Source organism: Notamacropus eugenii, chromosome 4 (genome assembly GCF_028372415.1).
Source record: "Notamacropus eugenii isolate mMacEug1 chromosome 4, mMacEug1.pri_v2, whole genome shotgun sequence".
NCBI classification, from domain to species: Eukaryota; Metazoa; Chordata; class Mammalia; order Diprotodontia; family Macropodidae; genus Notamacropus; species Notamacropus eugenii.
In genome coordinates this window covers 78,066,957-78,088,824 of record NC_092875.1, presented here as the reverse complement: position 1 = coordinate 78,088,824, position 21,868 = coordinate 78,066,957, and the positions used below count along the sequence as shown (strand labels likewise).

Genomic DNA, 21,868 nt, shown 5'->3' with positions numbered 1-21,868 from the left:
AACAACAGTCAGAAGTGCCAGATTTCAGTTTGTATCCTACTAGGAAGGAAGCTAGGGCAAGTGTGCCCAAAGAAAATTTCAGTGCTCGCAAAGTTTTCCTTTTGAATCATTAAATATATTACATGGGGCAAAGTGTCTTGATTACTTTTATCTTGTTTTAGTTTTCCCCACCTCCCTTTCTTTAAATTCAGGGTTTCCAGGACCCCAGACAATTGGAACAGCAAGCATTCATGGGCTGCCCCAATAGAGGCAGGAATGGTGTAGTATGAAGAAAAAAGGACCAGGAATCAAGTGACTTGGATTCAAGTCTTAGCTTCGATGCCTTCTGGTTGTGTGATGGTGGTCAAGTCACTCCACTTCTGTGTCTCAGTTTCCTCATCTGTAAAATAGGAAAATTGTCTTTGCCCTCCCTAACTCACAGTTGTTGTTGTGAGGAAAGCACTTTGTAAATGTTAAGCTACAGCAGATGGCAAGCATGGCTTAGGGGAGAGTGCTGTATTTGGCCTCAGGGAATAGTTTCAAGCCCTGATTGACACTTTCTAGATTTATGACTTTGCTGTAAGTCACATTTAAATTCCTCATCTTTGAAAACATGAGCTATAATTCCCAGGTCAAAAACCTTAAAGGACCAAACTAGTATGGGAAAGAGGGACCCAGGAACTTTCACCTTTCTTGGACCCAGTCATTTACTTTTCCCTCATCCTGTAACTGGTTAGTTTTTGTTTTGTCTTGTTAGGGGCAAATCTATGGCCCCTCATGGACTTGTGGAATGACTTATTGGTCTTCTTCAGGCAGGGCAAGGTCACTTTGAATTTGGAAAGCATCAGGGACCCCCACCATAGGGTGTGGAATGACTCATTTCCTCTTGTCCCAGACCTGATCCACTGCAAGCTACCCTCTGGTCATCCCTACTTCTAGTTGGGCGGTAGCCCAACTAACCCTATTTGCATTACTTGCCTTCCCAAATGACAGAGGGCAAAGGTTGGTCCTGTTCTGAGGGGGACAGGGAAGGAGGGGACATTTGGGTAGCACTTGGTGGAGACACTGGATCTCTGTTCTTAGAGCCCTGCTAAGGTGGAGAGTGACCACAGTAAGTGTCCCTCACACTTTCAGGACCAAAGCAGGTACAGGAGCCTGGAGAGGGAGGGAAAAGTGGGGGTGGGTATACAAGTGTCCCTGCTGATCTTCCAAGACTCAGTGTCCTCACTTCCCCCATGTTTGCCTTTCAGAAGGACCTGCCTCTGCCCAGAAAGAGTAGCAGGTGAGTGACTGGAGGTTCCTAGGGGTCAGGGTGGGGCTGGGAGGAGATGAAGCTAGGGCCTGGAGTTATCCTTCGGGCACTGGGGTCTGGAGGTACTCTGATCTATGGGGTACCAGGATCTGGGGCTTGGGCGCTCCCTAAAGCTAGAGGTGTTTTCTGAGGGGGTAGGGCCTGGGAGCCTTGGGACTTGGGAATGCCAGGAAGGACTGAGGTCTCTGACCTGGTACTTTGGGAGCTAGGTCTGTGTGTCCTGCGGGTGGAGGCCTAGCCTAAACTCTGCCTCCTGGGGGGTCCTCCCTCTTGGGAAAGGCTGGAGGCGTGTACACAGACAGACACAGACACTCGGGGCCACGTGCCGCCTGTTCAGGCGGGGCCTCCCCCTCCCCCTCCCTCCCTCCCTCCCTCGCTCACTCTGGCCCCCGCCTCCCCCGTGCTCCCTCCCTTCCTCTGTCCCTCGCTGGCTCTTTTGCTCGCTGCTCTCGGCTCTCCCCGGGCTGGGCTGGGCTGGATGCGGCTGCGGCTGCGGCGCTGAGCTCCCCGTCCCTGCCCTGGCCCCGGCCCCGCGCACCTGCCGCCGCCATGTCTCCACCGCCGCCGCCGCCGCCGCCGCCCCTGGACCATGTCTGACTCGCTCTGGACCGTGCTCTCCAATTTCTCCATGCCCTATTTCCTTGACAGCAGCATGTTCCGCCGCACCAAGAGGTAATAGCCCCGCGGCCCCGACCACTCACCCCACCTCCAGTACTTCCCCCACTCCCACTGACTGTCATCAGTCCCTTCAGGGTTCGGGTCCTATTTGATCCCCCAAGCCCTAGGACCCCTTACTACCCACCCCCACCCCCCATTTCCTCTGCCCATGGAACCTCCCCCAGATTCCGTGATCTTCCCCAAACCCGTGAGACTTTTCCCAACTTGAGGTCCTTCCAGCCCCCAGTCCTAGGCTTGGGCCCTGGACCCTCCCCCAGCCCCCTGCCCTTGCCTTAAGTGGGGGGAGGTGGCGAGGGAGTTGGCCTGGCCCTGCTCTGAGGCGCCTCTATATTGCTGCTGCAAGGGCGGGGTCCAGGCCAGGGATGCTGCTGCTGCAGAGGCGGCCCAGCTGCGCCAGATGTGTGTGTGGAGCAGCAGGTCTGCTCTCTCAGCGGCCCTGGGAGTTGGGGGTGGGGTGGGGAATTCGGGGTAAGAGGAGAGGCCGCTAACGCCCGTACATCCTTGGAAGGGGAATGGCGCGGTGGGGGAAACGCGGAGCTTGGGACGGGAACAGCGTCTTTGTCTGTGGGCACAGCGAGTTCTGTCTCTGCCACTGGGGTTTAGGGAATTTGGGCGGGGATGGAATGGGGAGAGGAGTGGGGAGGTGGAGAAGGGATGTGGGGGCGCCGTTCCCTGTGAACAATAGCTAAGGCCACCAGGCCTAACACCCCCCCCCCCCCCCCATTCTCGATTGCCTGATCTAATGAGATGCTTCACTGCAACCGCTGCAGCGACAACACTCGGCACTCAGGCAGTGGGGGTGGCGGGGGAAGCAGGGCTAGAGACATCGCCCTCCTTCGAACCCTTTTCTAATCTGTTCTCCCTTCTTCTACTGGGGGTCAGAGAGAAGTGGGGGTCCCTGCCCCTCCAGACACAAACTGATATATAGTTATCCAGGCATAAGACACAGGCAGAGTCACAGAGAAGTCACCCAGGCACAGAAATTCACACATAGAGCCATATAGACAGACACAGAGTCCCACGATACTACAGAGACCCGGACACATGCAGCAGCATAGTCATTCACACACACACACACATACAGAGAGAGAGAGAGAGAGAGAGAGAGAGAGAGAGAGAGAGAGAGAGAGAGAGAGAGAGAGACCTGTCGTGATACACAATAAAACAGAAACTCTTACCAGATTCAGTCACTGAAACAGTGATACAGAGACAAAGTGAGCTAACACAGACTGACAGAATTACAGAGATAAGACACTATGAAAAACACAAGCAGATACAGAGGCAGAAGACAGATACAAATTCAGTAATATAGTGTCACATGGAATAGAATCACAGAAAGTCACTGTGGCAGACGTACAGCCACAGACGATAGCAGTCTCTATCTCTGTCACACACACACACACACACACACACACACGCACACACACACACACTCTTGACTTGCTTCGGGTGGGATGGAGACATGGACCCTTGACCTGGAACACAAGCTCCAGGGATGCTCCTAGCACCTGGTCCCCAGACTCCAGATTGGAACCCGGAGAACTTCAGGCCCCAAAGGCTCATCCAGCTTTGCTCCCCCGCCCCCGAGGGGATAGGAATGAAAGACCCAAGAGTTGAGGGTCGGCTCTGTTCGACTCTGCTCGGCACTGCCCGCCTCCCCTCTCTTTCCTTCCCCTCCCTGCAGCTGCCGTACCAGTAATAGGAAAAGCCTCATCTTGACCAGTACATCACCTACTCTACCGAGGCCCCATTCTCCACTCCCTGGACACATAGGTGAGTTTTACGGTGGGGGAAGCGGTGGAAGGCCAAGCCAGGTGTCGGGGACTCTCATGAAAAGGGAGCTGGGTTGTCCGGACTATAGGCGGGGCCATATATGAAAGGAGGTGGAGTCAGATGAAGCGGAGGCGGGGCTAAATAGGAGAGAGGTGGGGTCAGGTTGGAGATTGGCGAGGTGAGGTGAGGTTGGAGCCGGGGTGGATAATGCAGTGGTTGGACCAGGTTGGGGCGGGTTAGGATTCAACGAAGGCGGATTAGAATCTTGAGCCTAGAACTGGGAAGGGTTCTGAGGCCATCAGAACTGTTGCTCCAGACTGGAGCAAAGCCTGCAGGGTTCAGGGACTGAATAGGTCAGAGAGAATCTAGATTAGAATGAGGGCCAAATAGAGGCGGGGACAGAATGGAGGGAGCAGGATCCAGGTGGGGATACGTTAGCTAGGGTCGAGGCAAAATTGTAGAAAGGGTCATATGGCTGAGGGGACTAAGAGGGAAGGTTACCCTGAAGGACCCGGCAGCTCCGGCCTAAGCCTCCTGTCTCTCCCGCTTCAGGCAGCAGCCCCCTGGACAGTCCCCGCAACTTCTCACCCAACACTCCTGCCCATTTCTCGTTTGCCTCCTCTCGAAGGTGAGTGTCCTTTCCTCTTTTCCCGCTTCGCACCCCCATCCCCCATGCCCCAGCTCTGGGGAGAATTGACCACGTTATATGCTGACAACTAGTTGCTCCCGCACTCATGGCTGTGCTCAGATTGGCCAGGGATGGAGAAGAGCTCTGGGAATAAGCCACTAGGAACCTAGCTGGAGCTGCCACGCACCCGATTCCCGGGGCCGGGCGCGCAAAGGCCGCGAGGAGTTGGTTTGAGGGCGGGGCAGTGCTGTTCCTAGTTCGGCGCGCGCTCCCGACAGGCACTTACAGTGTTGCTATGACAACCCCGACTGGTGATACTGGGTGTGCTAGCACGGACTGTCCAACTGGCGAGCAGTAGTCGATCCCCTCACCCCCCGTCCCCGCGCGCGCCCCCGTTTCTCCCGCCCCCCTAGCGCGAGAAAATGTTCTGGAGGCTCTGGGGGAGGGGCGGCCGTTAGCCCGGGGTGAGGCTGAGGGGAGGAGGGGCTGGGGCTGTGTGTGTGTACGTGTGAGAGAGTGTGTGTATGAGAGGGGGATGGGGACTTGTGTGTGTGAGAGAGAGGGGGATGGATGGGATTGTGTCTTGAGGGGGAGCTGGAGGTTATAGTATGAGAGAGAAAAGGGGAGTGTATGGGAGGAGAGGGGATGTGGAGGGTACATTGAAGAGGGATAGGGGTTTATATAGGGGAGATGGGGAGGTGTGAAGGGGTGGGGTCATGGTGTGTGAGAGAAAGGAGAGTGGGGTGAGTACTGAAAGGACTGAGATTTCTAGAGGGGAGATGGAGAATATGAAGGAGGATGAGATGTATAAAGAGAAGATGAGGGTTCATGTGAGAGAGGTAATGGGAATACAGAGAGGAAATAGGGATTGTGTGAGAGAGGGCAGGTGTCAGGATGGGTACAAGGGAGAAGAAATGAGTTCTTGGTGCAAGGAGTGTTGGGATTGTGTCATATCTTAGAATGAGGAAGAAGGGCCCATTAATAACTATGTGTGTGTTTGGGGTGTGGGGGGGATGCCAGGGCTGTGTGTATCTATGAGTGAGTATGTGTGGAAGCAAAGCATATGTTTGAGAGAGAGGGAGGGAGGTTGAGGGCCTTGTGTGATTTGTGGGGGAGGGGCAGGCATAAGCTTTGTGAATGAATGGTATGTTAAGGGATCAGGGGCTCTAAATGTATGAAAGGGTTGGGAGTATGCATGAAGGAGGTCGGATGAGGTCCACAATTGTGAACATGTATAGAGGGATGGGGAAATGTACGCATGAGAATAGATATCTGTGAGATGAAGAATGAGGATGTTGTATTGTGTAAGAAAGGGTGTATATGTATGACAGGAAGAATGCGTATACATCAGACATTTGAGATGGAAGGTTGGGACATGAAGGAGTATATTGTGAGAAAGAAAGTGGAAACATGCATGAATGCATGGAATTGTGAGGTATGTAAGTGCAGGCCTGGAAATGTATGTGCATAGGTAAGGGAGGAGGGAAACATAGATGAATATTGTGTGTGAGAAAGAGGGAAGATGGAATAAATGACTGTAAAAGGAGGAAGGGGACATGTTTGAAATTATATGTGAGGAGGATGAATATGCAAGAGGAGAATAAAGATGTGAGGGTTAGAGAGAAGCAAGGGACATAGGTGTATTTATGTGTGTGTGTGTGTGTGTGTGTGTGAGAGAGAGAGAGAGAGAGAAAGGGAGGGAGGAAGAGAGAGAAGGATATAAGCATTAAGCACTTACTATGTGCTAAGCACTTTATACATATAGCATTTGACACAACAATACTGGAGGTAGGTGCTATTATCCCTCATCCCTCATTTTATAGTCGAGGAAACTGAGGCAAACAGAGGGATAGGGATATATAGCTAGTAAGGTAAGTAGCTGAGGTCAAATTTGAACTTGGGTTTTCCTTACTCCAGGATCAGCACTCTGTCCACTAAGAGGTATATGTGTGAGGGATGGGATTCATGTGTGAGAAGGTGGGAGGATAGAGGTATGTGTACGGGAAAGTGAAGGTGGGTCTTTGTGAGATGTAAGAAGAGGGTCTGTGTATATAAAAAAGGGTTGGATGTGGTCTGTGGGTATCAGAGGTCTACATGAGTGAAGCACGATGGGGGTATCTGTGTGTAAGGTAGATGGGGCGGTGGTCTGTACATGGCAGAATGGGGATGAGAAATCTGTATAGGAGTAAGGCAGTTGGGAGTTCTATGTGTAAGGGTATACAGGGAAATAGGGTGTGTGTCTGTAAAAGAGTAGGGATGGCTTCCAAGCAGATCTGCACAGTAGATAGATCTCTAGACTTGATTCAGGAAGACTTGAGATCAAATTCTGCTACTGTGTGACCCTTGGCACGTCACATAAATTTTTTCAGCTTCAGTTTCCTCATCTGTAAAATATTGCTCTTAATTTTGAGAGTTGTTGGCATCAAATGAACTAATATGTGTAAAGTGTTTTGCAAACCTTAAAATGCTGTATAAATGCTGGATCAGATAGAAGGAGGGTCTGTGTGTCGAGAGAGGGCTCATGGCTCTACGTGTTTAAGAAAAAGCCAGCTGAATATGGGGGTCATAGGGGTCACAGTGGGAATGAGAGGGTGAATGTGTGTAAGACGGGAATACCAGGAGTCTGAGAAAGAATAAGGCTTAGGGTTAGGGTTATCGGTCTGTAATTATGGGGGTGAAGGTGGGAGATCTTTGTGTGTGCATGAGAGAGAAGGAATAGGTGCATGTGTATGAGAGAGGAGATGGGAAGGCCTGTGTGTGCTTGAGAAATTAGGATGGGATTTGTATGTAAAGAGGGCCTGTGTATGAGAGTGAGGTTGGATGTGTGTGTGTGTGTGTGTGTGTGTGTGTGTGTGTGTGTGTATGAGAGAGAGAGAGAGAGAGAGAGAGAGAGAGAGGGCGGGCATAGGGGTGTGTGCATGAGAGACAAAGATGGAGTCTGTGTGCATAGAGGGTTTGTGTATGAGAATGAATTGGGATGTATGTGTTATGAGGGAGGAGTGGTATCTATGTGTGTACAAGAAGAGGGCAAATGACTTGTTAGAAAGGAAGATAAGAACATGGACATGAATGTCTTTGTGTGTGAGGGAGAGTAGGTAAAGGTTCTGTGTTCATATGAGAGAATAAGTATGGGGCACATCTGTGGGGGGTAGAGTGGGAACAGAAAGGTCTGTGTGTGTGAGAGCAGATGGATGGATGTGAAAATGAAAGGAAGACAGATGGAGGCATTAATGTAAGTTAAGGGGAGATTTGGGGATCTCTGTGTGTGAGAGGGGATAATTGTGTACATGAACATGAAGGCCAGATAGGGAGATGCTTGTTTGTATATGAGAAGATGGATGTCTGTAGGAGAGAGAGGGGAGGTAGGTCTGTGTGTAAATGAGAGACTAAGGATGGGTGGGGCCATATTGTAGGAGTGGGAATGGAGGATCTGTGTGTATGTGAGAGAGGAGAAGATGGGAATTCCCTTTATGTGAGAGAAAAGAGGAAGGGAGTTTCTATGAGGAGAGGAGAAGATCTGTGTGGAGAAGGGGCAGGCGGTTTTGGGACCTAAGGAAGCAATGAGTATTTTTCTGTACCAAAGAGAGGATACAGGGTGTGTGGGGCAAGAGAGATCATAGATGGTATGTTTATCAGGGTGTTGGGGAAGGATGATTTGTTTATGAAGGATAAGGGAAGTGACAGATGGGGCATATGAGGTAGATGCACATATTTTGAGGGAGAGAGGTAGAATTGTGTTAAGGGATGGGGGATAGGGGTGAGGATGTGTGAGAAAGATGGGCCTGGGTGTGAGAGAAAAAAAATTGGGGAATGGACACAAGTTAAAAAAAAAGGGGGGTTGAGCATGGGAATATGGGTGAGAGAAAGTGGATGGAGGGACGTGAGAGAGGAGGAAGATGGAGGACAGGTTGTATGTGAAAGAAGAGGGAGATGTTGGGGTTTAGGAAAGTTAAGTTTGTGAGGCATTTGTGAGTGTGAGAGGATGGGATAGAAGGGAGAGGCAAGAGGGTAAGAGAGTTGGGGGTGTGTAAAGGAGTGAATGCGGATGTCTGAAAGTGAGGATGAGAGAATGTAAGAAAATAAGATGGGTGTGTGTAAGAGAGAGGGAATGAGTGTATGTGAGAAGGTTAAGTGTGTGAAAAAGATGGGGGAATAGGTATGAGAGAGAAGATTAATTATGTGAGTGTGTAAGTTATGAGAGATTGTTGTGTGATGAGGGTTTGGGCATGAGGGGGTACACTGTGAGAGAAGATGAATGTATATGTGTATGATGTGTGTGTGTGAGTGTGTGTGTGTGTGTGTGTGTGTGTGTGAGAGAGAGAGAGAGAGAGGAGGGAAGGAGAGGATGAGTTTATGTGTGAGGGAATGAATGGATGGGTGTGGGTGAAAGTGAGGGGAGATGTGTGGGTCTGTGTGAGAGGGGGAAATTTGGGAGTGAGAAAGAGGGGGGATGGGTCTGTGGGTCAGGAGAGTAATATATGTATTTGACAGAATGGAGATGGGTATGCGAATGATAGGGAGATGAGTGTATATGAAGGAGGAGGGAATGAGTGTGGGGGGGGAGAAAGAGAGAGAGAGAGAGGGTGGGGGAATAGGTTAGTTGCTGAATATAGAGTTGTGTATGTGTATGAACAGAAATAGGGTGGGGTGGCCTGTGTGTAAGTGATGGGGTTGGGGGTCTCTGTGAGGAAAGAGAGGGATTGGGGGTTCATGTGGGAAACTGTGAGAGTGAGGAGGATGAATGTGTATACATGTATGTGTGAGGGAGAAATTGGGAATGGCTTGCATGTGAGAGGGGGTATGAGTGGATGGTTGTATGCATGAGAGAGCAAGAGGGGCAGAAAGGGAGATGTGTGTGTGTGTGTGTGTGTTTGTGTAGGTATGGGGGGAGATCAGTATCTGAGAGGGATGGGAATAGGTCTATGTGTTAACATGAGAGACTAGGGATGGCTGGGTTCATATTATATGAGACTGGGGATAGATGGTTTGTGTTTTTATAGGTGGAGATGTTATGTGATGAGAGAGAGAGAGGATATAAGGGTTTAGGTTAGCAGTTTATGAGAGAAATGGGGTGTTTATGAGGGAGAGGTAGAATGAAAAACGTGTGTGTGTGTGTGTGTGTGTGTGTGTGTGTGTGTATAAGAGATGGAACAAATATGTGCTTTGGAGTCTCTCCTTTAGGGTCAATGTATATTGTGTGAGTGGGGATGGGACTATGGTTATGCAAGAGATGGAATGAGCTCATCTGTGTCAAGATGGGACAGGAGGTGCTGTGTAAAGGCTAGTGAGGAGCAAGATTTGGCATGGGAGGGTTTCATGTTTATGAGAGAGGATTGGGGAAGGTGTGATCTATTGGAGGTAATTGAGAGATGGGGAATGTGTTTATGTGACTGGAAAGTGCATTTGTGTGCAAGGGAGAGAGAAATTGGGGGTTGGCATGAGGGGGAGATGGGAATGTATGTTTCTGTGAAGGAGTGGAAGAGTGCATGTGGATGTGTGTAAGGGGGGATGGAGCCATTTATAAGAATGTTGTAGAAGTTAGATAAAAGGGATCTAAGTATGAGGGAGATATGGAGGTGTCTATATATAAGGGGGTAGTGGTCTAGCATATGAGAATGGAGATAGGACTCGTTTATGTGAGAGGATGAATAGGGGCCTGTATGTATGGAATAGGGAAATTTTGTGTGTGTATCTGGGGGGGGAGGGAGTAGGTATGTATTTGCACATGAAAGATGGTTGTGGGATGTGTGAGATGGGGAGAAAGGGAGGGATATATGTTTGAGGAGAGCAGATAATTGTTGGGGAGGGATAATGGAGAGATGGGTGTGGGTTGTAAGAAGGAAGGATATGATGTGTGAGAGAGACAGAAAGTCAGTTATGAGCTAGTATGATTGTATGAAAGTAAGAGGGGCCAGTGATTGTGTGAGGTAGAACTGATGTTTTGTGAAAGGGACATGGTTATATATTTTAGGGGAAGAGGAGGGATAGATGTGTGAGAGACAGGCAGGTAATAGGTGTGTATGTGTACAAGGGAGCTGCAGGGAATGGGGATGAGGTAGAGGAGAAATGGGGACATTGGTGAGAGATAGAAACATGTGTGAGTGTTTTAAGAGATAGGCATGTATGAGTAGAGTGGGATGGGGACATGTATGAGAATATATATTTAAGATGGGGGATAAATGAGTGTGTTTGGGTGGATGAGGGAGAAGGTATGTGGATATGTATATATTTATATGAGAGATGGTGATGGGTGGGGATATGTGTAAGGGGAAAATGGAATTTAAGTGAGAAAGGGGAATGGAGGCATATGTGTATGAGTTGGGGGTAAGAGATGGGTAGGGACAGATGAATGAAGATGTGTACATATGTGTGAGAAATGAAGATAGGGACATGGGAAAGGGGTGAGTGAAGACATAGAGTGTGATTGAGAGAAGGGGAATGAGAATGTATATATTCATAGGGATGGGAATGTGGCTCTTAGGTGTGTGACAGGGGAACTGAGGAGTATGGAAAAAAATGGAATGGATATATGTGTATGAGAGAGGAAAGAGAGGTATGTATGAGAAAGGGTTGTGTGAGTGTGTGTGTATGAGAGGGGGTATGAGAGAGATGAATATGTGAAGGAAGAATTGGTGTGTTTGTGAGATGGGGCAATGGATGTGAGTATGTATGTGGAGGGGATACGTGTGAAAAGAAAAGGCATATGTGTTTGGAGATGAGGATGAATTTGTGCAAGGTGTGTGTGTGTGTGTGTGTGTGTGTGTGTGATGGAAAGAGTATGTGGATATGTATATGAAGGAAAAGGAGGATGATATATATTGGTGTATGTGGTGACCGAGGAAGGATGGAGGCATGTGAAAGAGGAATAGGACCTTGAATATGCGTGTGTGAGGAGAAATGGTGAATCTTTATGTGAGAAGAGGTGGGATGGTTGGGGTCTGTGTATGTGGGAGACAGAATAGGAGTCTCTTTGAGAAGGAGCATAGGAGGGGTATTTTAGGAGAGGCAGCTCTGTTCACTGTGAGGGGAGCTTAAGGAGGTCTGTTTGTATAAGAAGGGGGACACAGAAATTTGGGGGGATAAGGTGGAGAGTGGGGAAGAGATAATCTTTGGGGAGTATGTAAGAGAAATGGGAATGTGTGTGTGAGAGAGAGAAGGGGAAGGAGGGAGACTTATAAAGGGTTGAGAAAAAGGGATAGGATATAGATGTGAGGGGGAAGGGATAGATTAGAAGTAGAATGAGGCTAGGATATGCATGTTTGGGAAGGAGAAAGGTATAACAATGGGCATATGTTTAAGATAGAGGGATGCATATGTGAGAGGAAAAGTGAGTTTATGAGAGCAGAGATAAATGTTTGTGGAGGGATAGGTGTGGGGATGAGAGAAAGAGGGATACAGGTATGCTTGTGTGATGGATGTGTAAGAGAATGAACAGGTTGTAGGGAGGAGAGAAAGGGCATGGCTATTGTGAGGGAGAAGGGAGGGATAGGATTATGGATGTGTGTGTGAGAGGGGCATCGTGTGTGTGAGAGACTGGGGCAAGGCTAATGCAGTGGGGGTAGAAAGAAGGATGAGTCTAAAAAGGGGGAGAAAAACTGGGTGTGTATAAGTGAGGGAAAGAAGTGAGATGGATGTGTGTGAGGCAAAAAGGTGCTTCTATGTGTGGGAAGGTGGAAGGTAGGGATTGTGGTATGAGGAAGAAGGGTAGTGTTTGTGTATATGTGAAAGGAGAGGAAAGGGAGAAACATAGGAAGTATAGAGGGAGCTTCAGAATGTGTGTATGAGAGACTGTGTGTGAGGAGAGAAGGGGAATGGGTATTGTCTGAATATAAGAAAGAGAGAAGGCGTCTATATTATGTATAAGGGAGAGTGGGTATTATGGGAGGGAGAGGAGACGACATTGTTGTAGAGGGAGAGGGCAATAGGGTTATGGATTGGTGTAGAAGAGGGGAGTATGGGAGATATGGGTTTATATGAGAAAGAAAGGGAAATAGATACGTAGGGAGAGAGGAGATGGGGACTGGGGAGGGGTACGTGTGGAGGAGAAAATGAGTATTGGGTGAGGGGGCAATAAAGAGGATGGAGGGTAGAATATTGAAGGTATAAAGGGGAGGGAGAATAGATATGGGAATGTGGGTAGCAGGTGAGAGAGAAGGGAGGGAGGGAGGCAAGGAAGGAGACTGGCTATGAGGAACTTGGGTGTGGGGAAGGAGGAACAAGAAATCTATATTGTTTGAGATTAGGCAATGTGAGGGGGGCATAGGGAGGTTTTGTGTAGGAAAGGGACAGGGGGAGTCTGTATATGAGGGGAGAAGAGAAGGTCTGTGTGTAAGAAAGACATAGGTAGGAATATTCACGTGAGAGGTGTGAGGACATGTATGATTGTATGTATGTGAGGGAAAGAATGGACATGGAGATAAGTATTAGTGCACAGAAGAGGCTAGAAACATGTATGAGGGTATGGGTATTAGGGAATATGAATGTGTATGTGTGCATGTGTGTGTGTGTCTGCCTGTTTTTAAGAGGGAATGAGGATGTGTGTATGATAGAGTGATGAGGTTATAGATGAGTGTGTGAGAGGGAGATGGTGATACTTATGAGTGTAAGTGTGAGAGGCAATGGGATGGTACATATGAATGTGTATGAGGAGGTACATGTAGGGGGAGAAAGGTGAGTGTGAAAGAAGAAGGGGTTCTGTAAGAGAGGGAAAGATGAGAAGTATGTGTACGTGTGTGTGAGAAAGAGGGGTGTATGTGAGAGAGAAAGGGGTGTATGTTTGTGTGTGTGTGTATGTGTGTGTGTGTTACTGTAGAATTCCTTTGGAACAGCGTGATGTGGGTGTGTGAGAGAGGTGGGGATCTATGAGGGAAAGGAGGATAGGATTAGGATCTGTGTGATGAGAGAGTTTGCATATGTGTGTGTGTGTATTTGTGTGTTTGTGTGAGGGAGAAGATAGGGATGGGTATCTACGTAATAGAAAGAGGTGGGGATAGGTGAGGAAGGTGAGTTGAATGTGTGTGATAAAGATCTAATTGTGCCTTAGGTATGTATGTGACTATGTGTGTTGTGTGAGTGTATGAGAAACAGGGGCTTTTTGTGGCTGAAAGGAAGATGGGGCTGTATGCAATGGCAGGGCCTTAGGTGAAGATTTTCCTGGAGAAGGGGATAAGAGACAGTGTGTAAATGAATGTGTATAGGGAGGCAGAGGGGATGGCTTGAGGTGTGAATGCGTATGTATTCCAGAAAGGGGAAATAAAGCTGTGTCTTTGAGAGTTGCAAGGTAGAGGGGGGGTGAGGCTGTGTGTGTGTGTCTGTGTCTGTGTCTGTGTGTCTGTGTGTGTCTGTGTGTGTATGGGGGAGATGGGACCGATCAATTCAGATTAAGTCAACAAGCATTTATTAAGTGTCTACTGTGTGCCAGGCACTGTACTAGGTACTGGGGATACAAAGACAAACCTGAAACAGTCCCTGCTCTTGAGGAGTTTACATTCTACTAGGGGGAAACAACATGTACTCAGATAAGTAAATACGAATATGTCTATATCCATATATAGCAAAGAGGTCAGAATTTGGAGCAAAGCATTAACATCCTTAGGAGACAGGACAGGCTTCTCAGGCAAGTGTGCAAAGGGCCACACTGAGGAGGGAAGCCTGGGCCAGGGTGTGGAGGTGGGAGGTAGTGCATCAGATTTAAGAGAGAGCAGATGGGACAATTTGGCTGGAATGTAAGGTGTGTGAGGAGGAGGAAGGGGAGTGCTCTGCAAAGCCAGTTGGTAAAAGGCCGGAAGCACCAGGCAGAGCATTTTGTTAGATGAGTGCAGGGAATCCCTGAGGTTTCTCGAGCCAAGGAGTGACATGGTCATGTTAGGAATATCAATTTGGCATTTGTGTGAAGGAAGAGACTGGAAGCAGGGAGACTTAACAGGAGGCTCATGTAACATCTGGACAGGAAGTGATGCCGGCCTGGGCTAGAGGGGTGGAAATGGAGAGAAGAAATCTGTTTTGAGACATACTAGATCTGACCAGACCTGGCAACTAACTGGACTTAGGGATGAAGGAGAGTGAAGAAAGGAGGGTGACCAAGGTTTTGAGCCTGGGTAACTAAGCTGATGACCATGTGAGAGAGAAAAGAGAGTAGGAATGGACCTGGGAGTGAGGGTGAGGGTGAAGGGAGCTGATGATAGGTATCTTAGAGGGTTTATGGGAATCTGTATGAGAGTGAGGGTAAGGGAGTCAGCAGGATGCAACAGTGAGTGATAGGGACTTGTGGGAGAGATAAGGGATGGAGATGTGCAAGAGAGGACTTGAGGGGACAGGGGTATGTTTGTGAGAGGGTATGGGGAGAATAGTGTGAGAATGGGGACTCTTAAGTGTCTCAAGGGTTAGAATATACCTTGTGTATAAAGTGAGTAGGGAAAACTGGGTGAGGAAGGGGTAGGGATGAGTTGCATGTGTGGGGGATGGAGACCGAGATCAAGAGAGGGAGAGAAGAAAAGGAGGGTGGGGTTTTGCATACATTGTCTCCTTCCACTCTTCCTGTCTCCTACACCCCCACCAGGGGTCTTCTCATCTCACCTCCTCTCCTTTCTAGGTCTCTTTTATTTTGTTTCTCCCATTCTCTGTGACTGTCCCCAAGCATTAGCTTCCCTACCACCACCTTCTCACATCTGCTTCTTTTCTCCTTTCCTTTGTCTTTCCTTTTCATTTTTCCTTCCTCTTGTCCTCCTTGCCCATCCCTGGTCTCATTCTCCCCCTTCACTTTCCTGTTTTCTTTTCCTTTTCCTCTCTCCTCAGTCTTCTCTTCTCCTTCACCCATTCTCATCTCTGCATTTCCCTCCTCCCCCATTGTCCGTAATCCTTCTCTTCCTCCCTTTTTACTTCCCCTACTATAGTCTGATTCTTGTCCTCTCTGTCCATTTCCCACTCTCTTCCTTTCCCACTGATCTCTTCTTTATTTCCTTGTCCTTTAACCAGTCTTCTCCTCCCATTTTCTTGCCTCCAGCTCTTCTCATTCTTCTCCCCCAAGGCTTCTCCATTTCTTCCCTTTATTTACCCTCCTCCATTCTCCATCACCATCTCCTCAATCTTCTTTCTCCTTTCTCTCTGTTCTCTTGCCTCGCCTTGCCTCACATCCCCTCTCCACCATATGTTATTCCTGTGTCTGGTGTTGGGACTCTGAGGCAGTCTTGTCTCCTGAAGGGTGGCATGCATCCTAGAGATGCCCATGGAGACCTCTGGGGGAGAGTGCAAGGGGGTGTGTGTGTGTGTGTGTGTGTGTGTGTGTGTGTGTGTGTGTGTGTGTGTGTGTGTGTGTGTAGGGATGGAAAGGGAGAACACTCTGCCATCCGCTTCTGAGGCTTTTGTGGGTTGGTTTCCAGGGCAGATGGACGCCGCTGGTCTCTGGCCTCCCTCCCCTCCTCTGGCTATGGCACCAACACGCCCAGCTCCACTGTCTCTGTAAGTGAGGAAAGTAAAGGCTGGAGGCAGGAGACTCCAGCGATCCCCACCAGCTTTGCTTATTTACTTCCTCCCTTTCTCTCCCCACATTTGCTGCCCCATTCCCAGAATTACTGTGGATCTTTCTATCAACAGGGTCCACCATAGAACTATCCTCCCAGGCTTAAAGCATCTCTGCTTTAAAAAAAAAAAAATAGCTCTAGGCCTTTTCTCCAAGGCCATTTCCGGGCATCTAGCCCCTGTGTCTATCTCTCTGCCCTTGGATATCCCTGACTTTGGCCTGTGGCACTGGTTGTCCAGAGGGTGGGGCAGATATGTGGAGGGAGGGGACTTGTACCTCTGACTAAGTCTTCTGCCCTTCTCTCTACCTTATTCTCCCATTGGCTGCCCAGTCGTCCTGCTCCTCTCAAGAGCGGCTTCACCAGCTCCCTTATCAGCCAACAGTGGATGAGCTGCACTTCCTGTCCAAGCACTTTGGCAGCACAGAGAGCATCCCAGATGAGGATGGGGGCCGTCGCTCACCCGCTGCTCGGCCCCGATCTCGAAGCCTCAGGTCAGGCAGGCCAGCTCTACTGAGACCCCCCCCCCTCCTGGGCAGGGTCAGGACCCGGGCTAGGGATGAGCTGGCACTTCCTAAGGAGAAAACCCAGGGGGACCAAGAAGGGGGCACGGAGGGAGGAGACGGATGGGCCGGAGAGGGGACAGTCCTGTTCAGGGACAGGTTGAGTAAGATGACCTCTCCCTGCAGCCCTGGGCGCTCCCCTTCCTCCTATGACAATGAGATCGTGATGATGAACCATGTGTACAAGGAGAGGTTTCCCAAGGTGAGGCCAGCACAGCTTCCAGAGCTAGGCCAGTAGCCTTGCTCCATAGCCACCTACCTTACCAAGGAATTTGGTCTTGCCTGTTAGCTTTAAGCACCCCCTAGTGGTAATTTTCTGCCACTGCAGGCCCTTTCTCCAAGAAATGGCACCAGATCCCAGGCACAGACCGGCATGCTGTACTCCTCCACTACCACCACTACCACCATGCCCTCATCCTCACCCTTAAACAGGCCCCAGTGCCCTTGCCAAGACCCTCACTCCAGACTCCCATCCATCAGTTCCCAGCCTCAGTCCTTCATTTGTCATGAGAACACTTGATGTGGTGAGACGATTGAATTAGAAGATGCTAGAGGATTCTAATTCAGGCTCAGCTATTTGCTGTGTGACCTTGGGCAGTGACCTTATTTCCTCCTGGACCCCAGTCTACTGCACTGTAAAAGGAGGGGTTGCATTAGCTGCTTTCCAAGGCCTTGAGTCCTGTGCCCCCATGTCCCCAAGTCCCTGAGTATCCCTTGCTCAGATTCCTCACCCCAGAGTCCATTCAAGCATAACCCTGAAGCCTCTTGCCATGAGGACCAAGCTTACTGAAGCCCTCACTCTGGTTCTTGCTGCCTGAGGCCCCTAGTCCTGGCCCTCAAAGCAGTCTCTGGACCTGCCCTGCAGGCTACGGCACAGATGGAAGAGAAGCTTCGAGACTTTACCCGATCCTTTGAGCCCGAGAGCGTGCTACCACTGGCCGATGGTGTCCTCAGCTTTATCCATCACCAGATCATAGAGCTTGCCCGAGACTGCTTGGCCAAGTCCCACGATGGCCTCATCACCACTGTCTACTTCTATGAGCTGCAGGAGAACCTGGAGAAGCTGCTACAGGATGTAAGAGCTGGGGGGTGGTTGGGAGGAGCCCTGGGGCCTATGCTTGTGCTTCCTGCTCCCTGGTTTCTCTATGCCCAGACCTTCCCCCTCTCACCTTGTTAGGCCAGCCTAGCTGTCTTTATGTTCTCAGGTCCCTGGGCCTCCCAGTCTCCTTCCAGTCTCCTGTCTCTCAGGACAGCCTAGCCCACTCCAGTCTTTCCCTACTAGGCCTCTGTGTTTCAGTTTCTCAGACGTGCTTCTCCTCCCTCTTCCCTCAGGCTTACGAACGCTCTGAAAGCCTGGAAGTTGCCTTTGTCACTCAGCTAGTAAAGAAACTGCTTATTATCATCTCTCGTCCAGCCCGTTTGTTGGAGTGTCTGGTGAGGGAATGGTCTGCAAGGGTGTGGAAACTGGGAGGATCTGAAGGAGGGGGGGCGCGGCCTGGGGAGAGGTCCTGATGAATGGGGCAGGGCTGGAGGAGAGAGTAGAGCTGCTCAGAGGGGATGGACCCTCTTCAATCTGATGCAGGGCCAAAGCTGGGGCTGGCCTTTGGGTTGGGAGACATGAATTGGATGTTTCTGTGTGGGATCACCCCATGGCCTTCCTCCTGATCAGTGAGGGAGTCCAGTGTGATGCCCATCTCTCTTAGTGCCCAGCTTTCCTTTTGCCCTCAGGAATTTAATCCCGAGGAGTTTTACCACTTATTGGAGGCAGCTGAGGACCATGCCAAAGAAGGCCACCTGGTGAAGACAGATATTCCTCGCTACATCATCAGCCAGCTCGGCCTCACCAGAGATCCCTTTCCAGGTGCTAGGTCTAGTCAGGGTGCTGTCTTTGGGGGACCCACCCCCTCTACCCTGTGGCAGAGTAGGGAACAATACTGGGGTTGGGATATCCAAGAACCTCAACTGGACAACATGGGTTCCTAAGGGGGGGTCCGACCCTCTCCATCCTGCCCCATCCCCACCCCGGCACATGCAAAGGGCAGGTTTTAGGGAGAGTGATCCAAGAACCTAGACTCCCTCTCCAATACTTCACCCTTCTCCAGATGTAGTTCACCTTGAGGACCAAGACAGTGGAGGCTCCAACACCCCTGAGCAGGATGACTTTGCAGAGGTGAGCAGAAGTGACATCCCTGGGACAGACAGGGGCCTGAGGGGAGTCTAAGACTCCTCTCTTTTCCCTGATACCACTTTCTCCTGATCCTTTCCTTCCTTCCAGGGGCGTGGTGCTACTCCCAAGGCCAAGAAACCCCCTGGTGAGAGTGATTTTGAGACCATCAAACTCATCAGCAATGGTGCTTATGGGTAAGAGCCAAGGGCTGAGGCCACACAGGTACTGGGGAGAGAGGAGTCCAGAGGGCCGGAGGCCAAGGGGGAGGAGGTCAGAGGAGAGGAGGTCAGTGGGGAGGAGGATAGAAGGGATGCTAGTCGTGCCTCACTTGCAGGGCTGTATACTTGGTGAGGCACCGAGAGACACGCCAGCGTTTTGCTATGAAGAAAATCAACAAGCAGAACCTGATCCTTCGCAACCAGATCCAGCAGGCATTTGTGGAGCGTGACATCCTCACCTTTGCTGAGAATCCCTTTGTCGTCAGCATGTTCTGCTCCTTTGAGACCAAACGCCACCTTTGTATGGTCATGGAATATGTGGAAGGTAGACAGTGGTAGTCACTAGCCACCAGCTAAGGCAAGACCATTTATTTCGAAGCAACAAACATGTATTAACTACCTCCTGTGTGCAAGGATCTGCAGCCAGTGCTGGGGGTACAAAGATAAGAAATTACAAAGACACTGCCCCAAGCAATTGATGGGCCCGCCAAGGGGAAGGGCCCAATTCACAAGTGGGACAAGCTAGACTGACATCAGAAGCAATGTAGAAGTCTGGAGGGAAAGCTCTAGGAAAGTTCCAGAAGGAAGTGTAGTTCATTGTCATCCAAAGTCATCACGGAAGGAAGGCTTCCTAGAAGAGGGGGCCCCTGAGCTGAAATGGGAAGGATGACAAGGTAGAGATGAAGGGAGGGTGGCATACTATTCCAGGCATGGAGAATGCTTGTAGCCTAGTGGTTGACTTTAGGGAGCAGCTAGTATTCAAGTATGCCTAGAAGGAAGTAATAATAAAAATGCCTAAATAATAAAGCCAAGCTGTAGGAGGCCTTAGATATCAGGCCAAGTTTGTCCTTTATCTTTTAGGCCACGCCAAGCCCCCGTTTTTGAGCAGAAAACATCAGTGTTGGATGGAGTACAGCTGGAAGAGACTTAGACAAGTTATTACAGTAGTTCAGGTGGCTGTTCAGGTTTTTTTCAGTTGTATCCAATTCCTTGTGACCCCATTTTGGGTTTTCTTGGCAGACATACTGGAATGATTTGCTGTTTCCTTCTCCAGATCATTTTATAGATGAGGAAATTCAGGTAGACAGGGTTAAGTGACTTGCTTAAGATCACACAGCTCATAAGTGTCTGCAGCAGGATTTGAACTCAGGTCTTCCTGGCTCCAGACCTAGTGCTTTATCTACTGCACCACCTAGCTATCCTTAATAGTGTAGGCAAGGGATGATAAAGGCCATGAGAAGCTGAGAAAAAGGCAAGAAGTGTAGAAATAGTAAGAGAGATGATGATGAGGTCTCTTTAGCTGGCCCATACAAGCCACCTTCTGGAAAACTGAAAGAATGGGCTGATGCAATTGCTGGGATATGGTCAGTGATTGTGGTGAAGGGTGGAGAGAGATGATGGAGAAAGATGATGGAGGAAAGAAGGGCACCACGGAATTGGAGAAGGGCAAATAGCCCAATTAAAACAACAACAACATTGAAATCTGCAAACTATAGGTCAGTGAGCTTCCCTTCAATTTCAGGCAAATTCCTAGAAGGTACCATTGAAGGCATGGTTAATGAAATCCAGAAAAGCCAGTACTGATCACTTGTTGAAGCGTGACTTCAATAAGAATAAGTCATACCAGACTCTCCTTGTTTCTGTTTTGGATAGCTTAGATAAAATTTAGCTAGGTTTTAGCAAGTGTTTGATAAAGTCTTTCATGATATTCTCATTGAAAAGATGGGCAGCTGTGAAGTACACTATGACTAATTAGGTGAATTCGGATGCAGGTAAATGGCCACTACAAAGAGTCATCATTACAGCCTTGATGTCACCTTGGAAGGAGGTCTCCAGTGGCATATCTGAGGGCTCTGTGCTTGGCCTGGTGCCTTACTCTGTTCTGGGTTCTGTGCCAGGCTCTGTACCAGGCTCTAGAGATACCAAGACAAAAAACAAAATACTCTTTGCTCTCATGGAGCTTATATCCTATCTATTGAATGGTTCTATCACAGTCTTAGAAAACAGATTAGGTAACATGCCTATCAATTACTTCTAGAATTGTATCTATGATTCTATGAAATTTATAGATGATGCGGCATGTGGAAAAGCGTGTGACACAGTGGATGACAGGATGCAAAAGGAGCTTAATGGGCTTGAACATTGGATCATATCTAAGAGGGTGAAATTCAATTGAGATAAATGTCAAATCTGGTAGTTGGGTTCAAGAAATCAACTTCACAAGAACCAGATGGGGAGGGATGGGTTAGAGAACAGCTCATAGGGGGAAAAGATCTTGGGGTTTTAGTGGACTACAATCTCAGTGTGAGCCAGCGGGGTGATCTGGCATTCAGGAAAGCTAAGGCAACTTCAGGCTGCCTTAAGAGAGGGCTGATGTCCGTGAATAAAGCAATGGTGGGTTGGAGCAGATCGTAGCGTTTGGTCCTGATCAGACTACACCTGGAACATTGTATTTAGATCTGTGACATTTTTGGGAAGGAAAAGATGAGTAGTGTCCAAAAGAGGGCAGACAGGATGATGATGACCCTGAAGTTCCTAACATTTGAGGATTAGTTAAACAACCGTGAATTTTTATCCTGGAGAAGAGAAGAGGGGTGTTTATCTGTGTCTGTATATTGGGGGTGGATTTGGTAGTTGTCTAACAGTATTTGAAGGATGTTCTTGAGAAAGAAAGATTCATATTCCTGGGCCCCAGAGGACATAATGATGAGCAAAGGGATCAGTTTAGTCTGGATGTTAGGAAAAGCTTGCTACCTCTTGGAGCTGTCCAACAGTGGGATAGGCTTCTGGTGGGATGAGGCAGTGGATCCTGCCTCAATAGAACTTTTTAAGCAAAGGCTGAATGACTACTTGTTGAGTACATTGTAGAAGGTGTTTTGGTTCAGACACAAATGGAACTAAATAGCTGCTAAATGTCCTTAGTACTCAACATTGTCCTTCCATGACTGAGAAAACACCAGCAGGTTTAGCTATTAATAGGTTATGGGCTAAAGAGAGACAGAAACAGATTCAAAGGAGACAAAGAGATACAATG

The 21,868-nt window shown here is 49.0% G+C and overlaps 1 protein-coding gene across 4 annotated transcripts in view; it reads left to right on the top strand.

The window, feature by feature from the left end:
• The first annotated feature begins 1,845 nt into the window (after positions 1-1,845).
• The window catches only part of MAST1 (microtubule associated serine/threonine kinase 1), a 28,329-nt gene continuing 8,306 nt past the window's right edge, over positions 1,846-21,868 (top strand). The window contains exons 1-12 of one of the 4 annotated variants that reach the window (XM_072602200.1): positions 1,846-1,963; positions 3,654-3,742; positions 4,295-4,370; positions 15,749-15,827; positions 16,220-16,380; positions 16,576-16,651; positions 17,315-17,524; positions 17,782-17,883; positions 18,178-18,310; positions 18,552-18,619; positions 18,725-18,810; positions 18,951-19,159. In XM_072602200.1, coding sequence (XP_072458301.1) covers positions 1,881-1,963; positions 3,654-3,742; positions 4,295-4,370; positions 15,749-15,827; positions 16,220-16,380; positions 16,576-16,651; positions 17,315-17,524; positions 17,782-17,883; positions 18,178-18,310; positions 18,552-18,619; positions 18,725-18,810; positions 18,951-19,159 — 1,372 coding nt within the window. In that variant the 5' untranslated portion in view covers positions 1,846-1,880. Of the gene's footprint in view, positions 1,964-3,653; positions 3,743-4,294; positions 4,371-5,097; positions 5,210-12,548; positions 13,893-13,924; positions 13,987-15,748; positions 15,828-16,219; positions 16,381-16,575; positions 16,652-17,314; positions 17,525-17,781; positions 17,884-18,177; positions 18,311-18,551; positions 18,620-18,724; positions 18,811-18,950; positions 19,160-21,868 lie in introns of those variants that run through there. The other 3 variants (XM_072602198.1, XM_072602201.1, XM_072602202.1) reach the window with 3 other exon arrangements.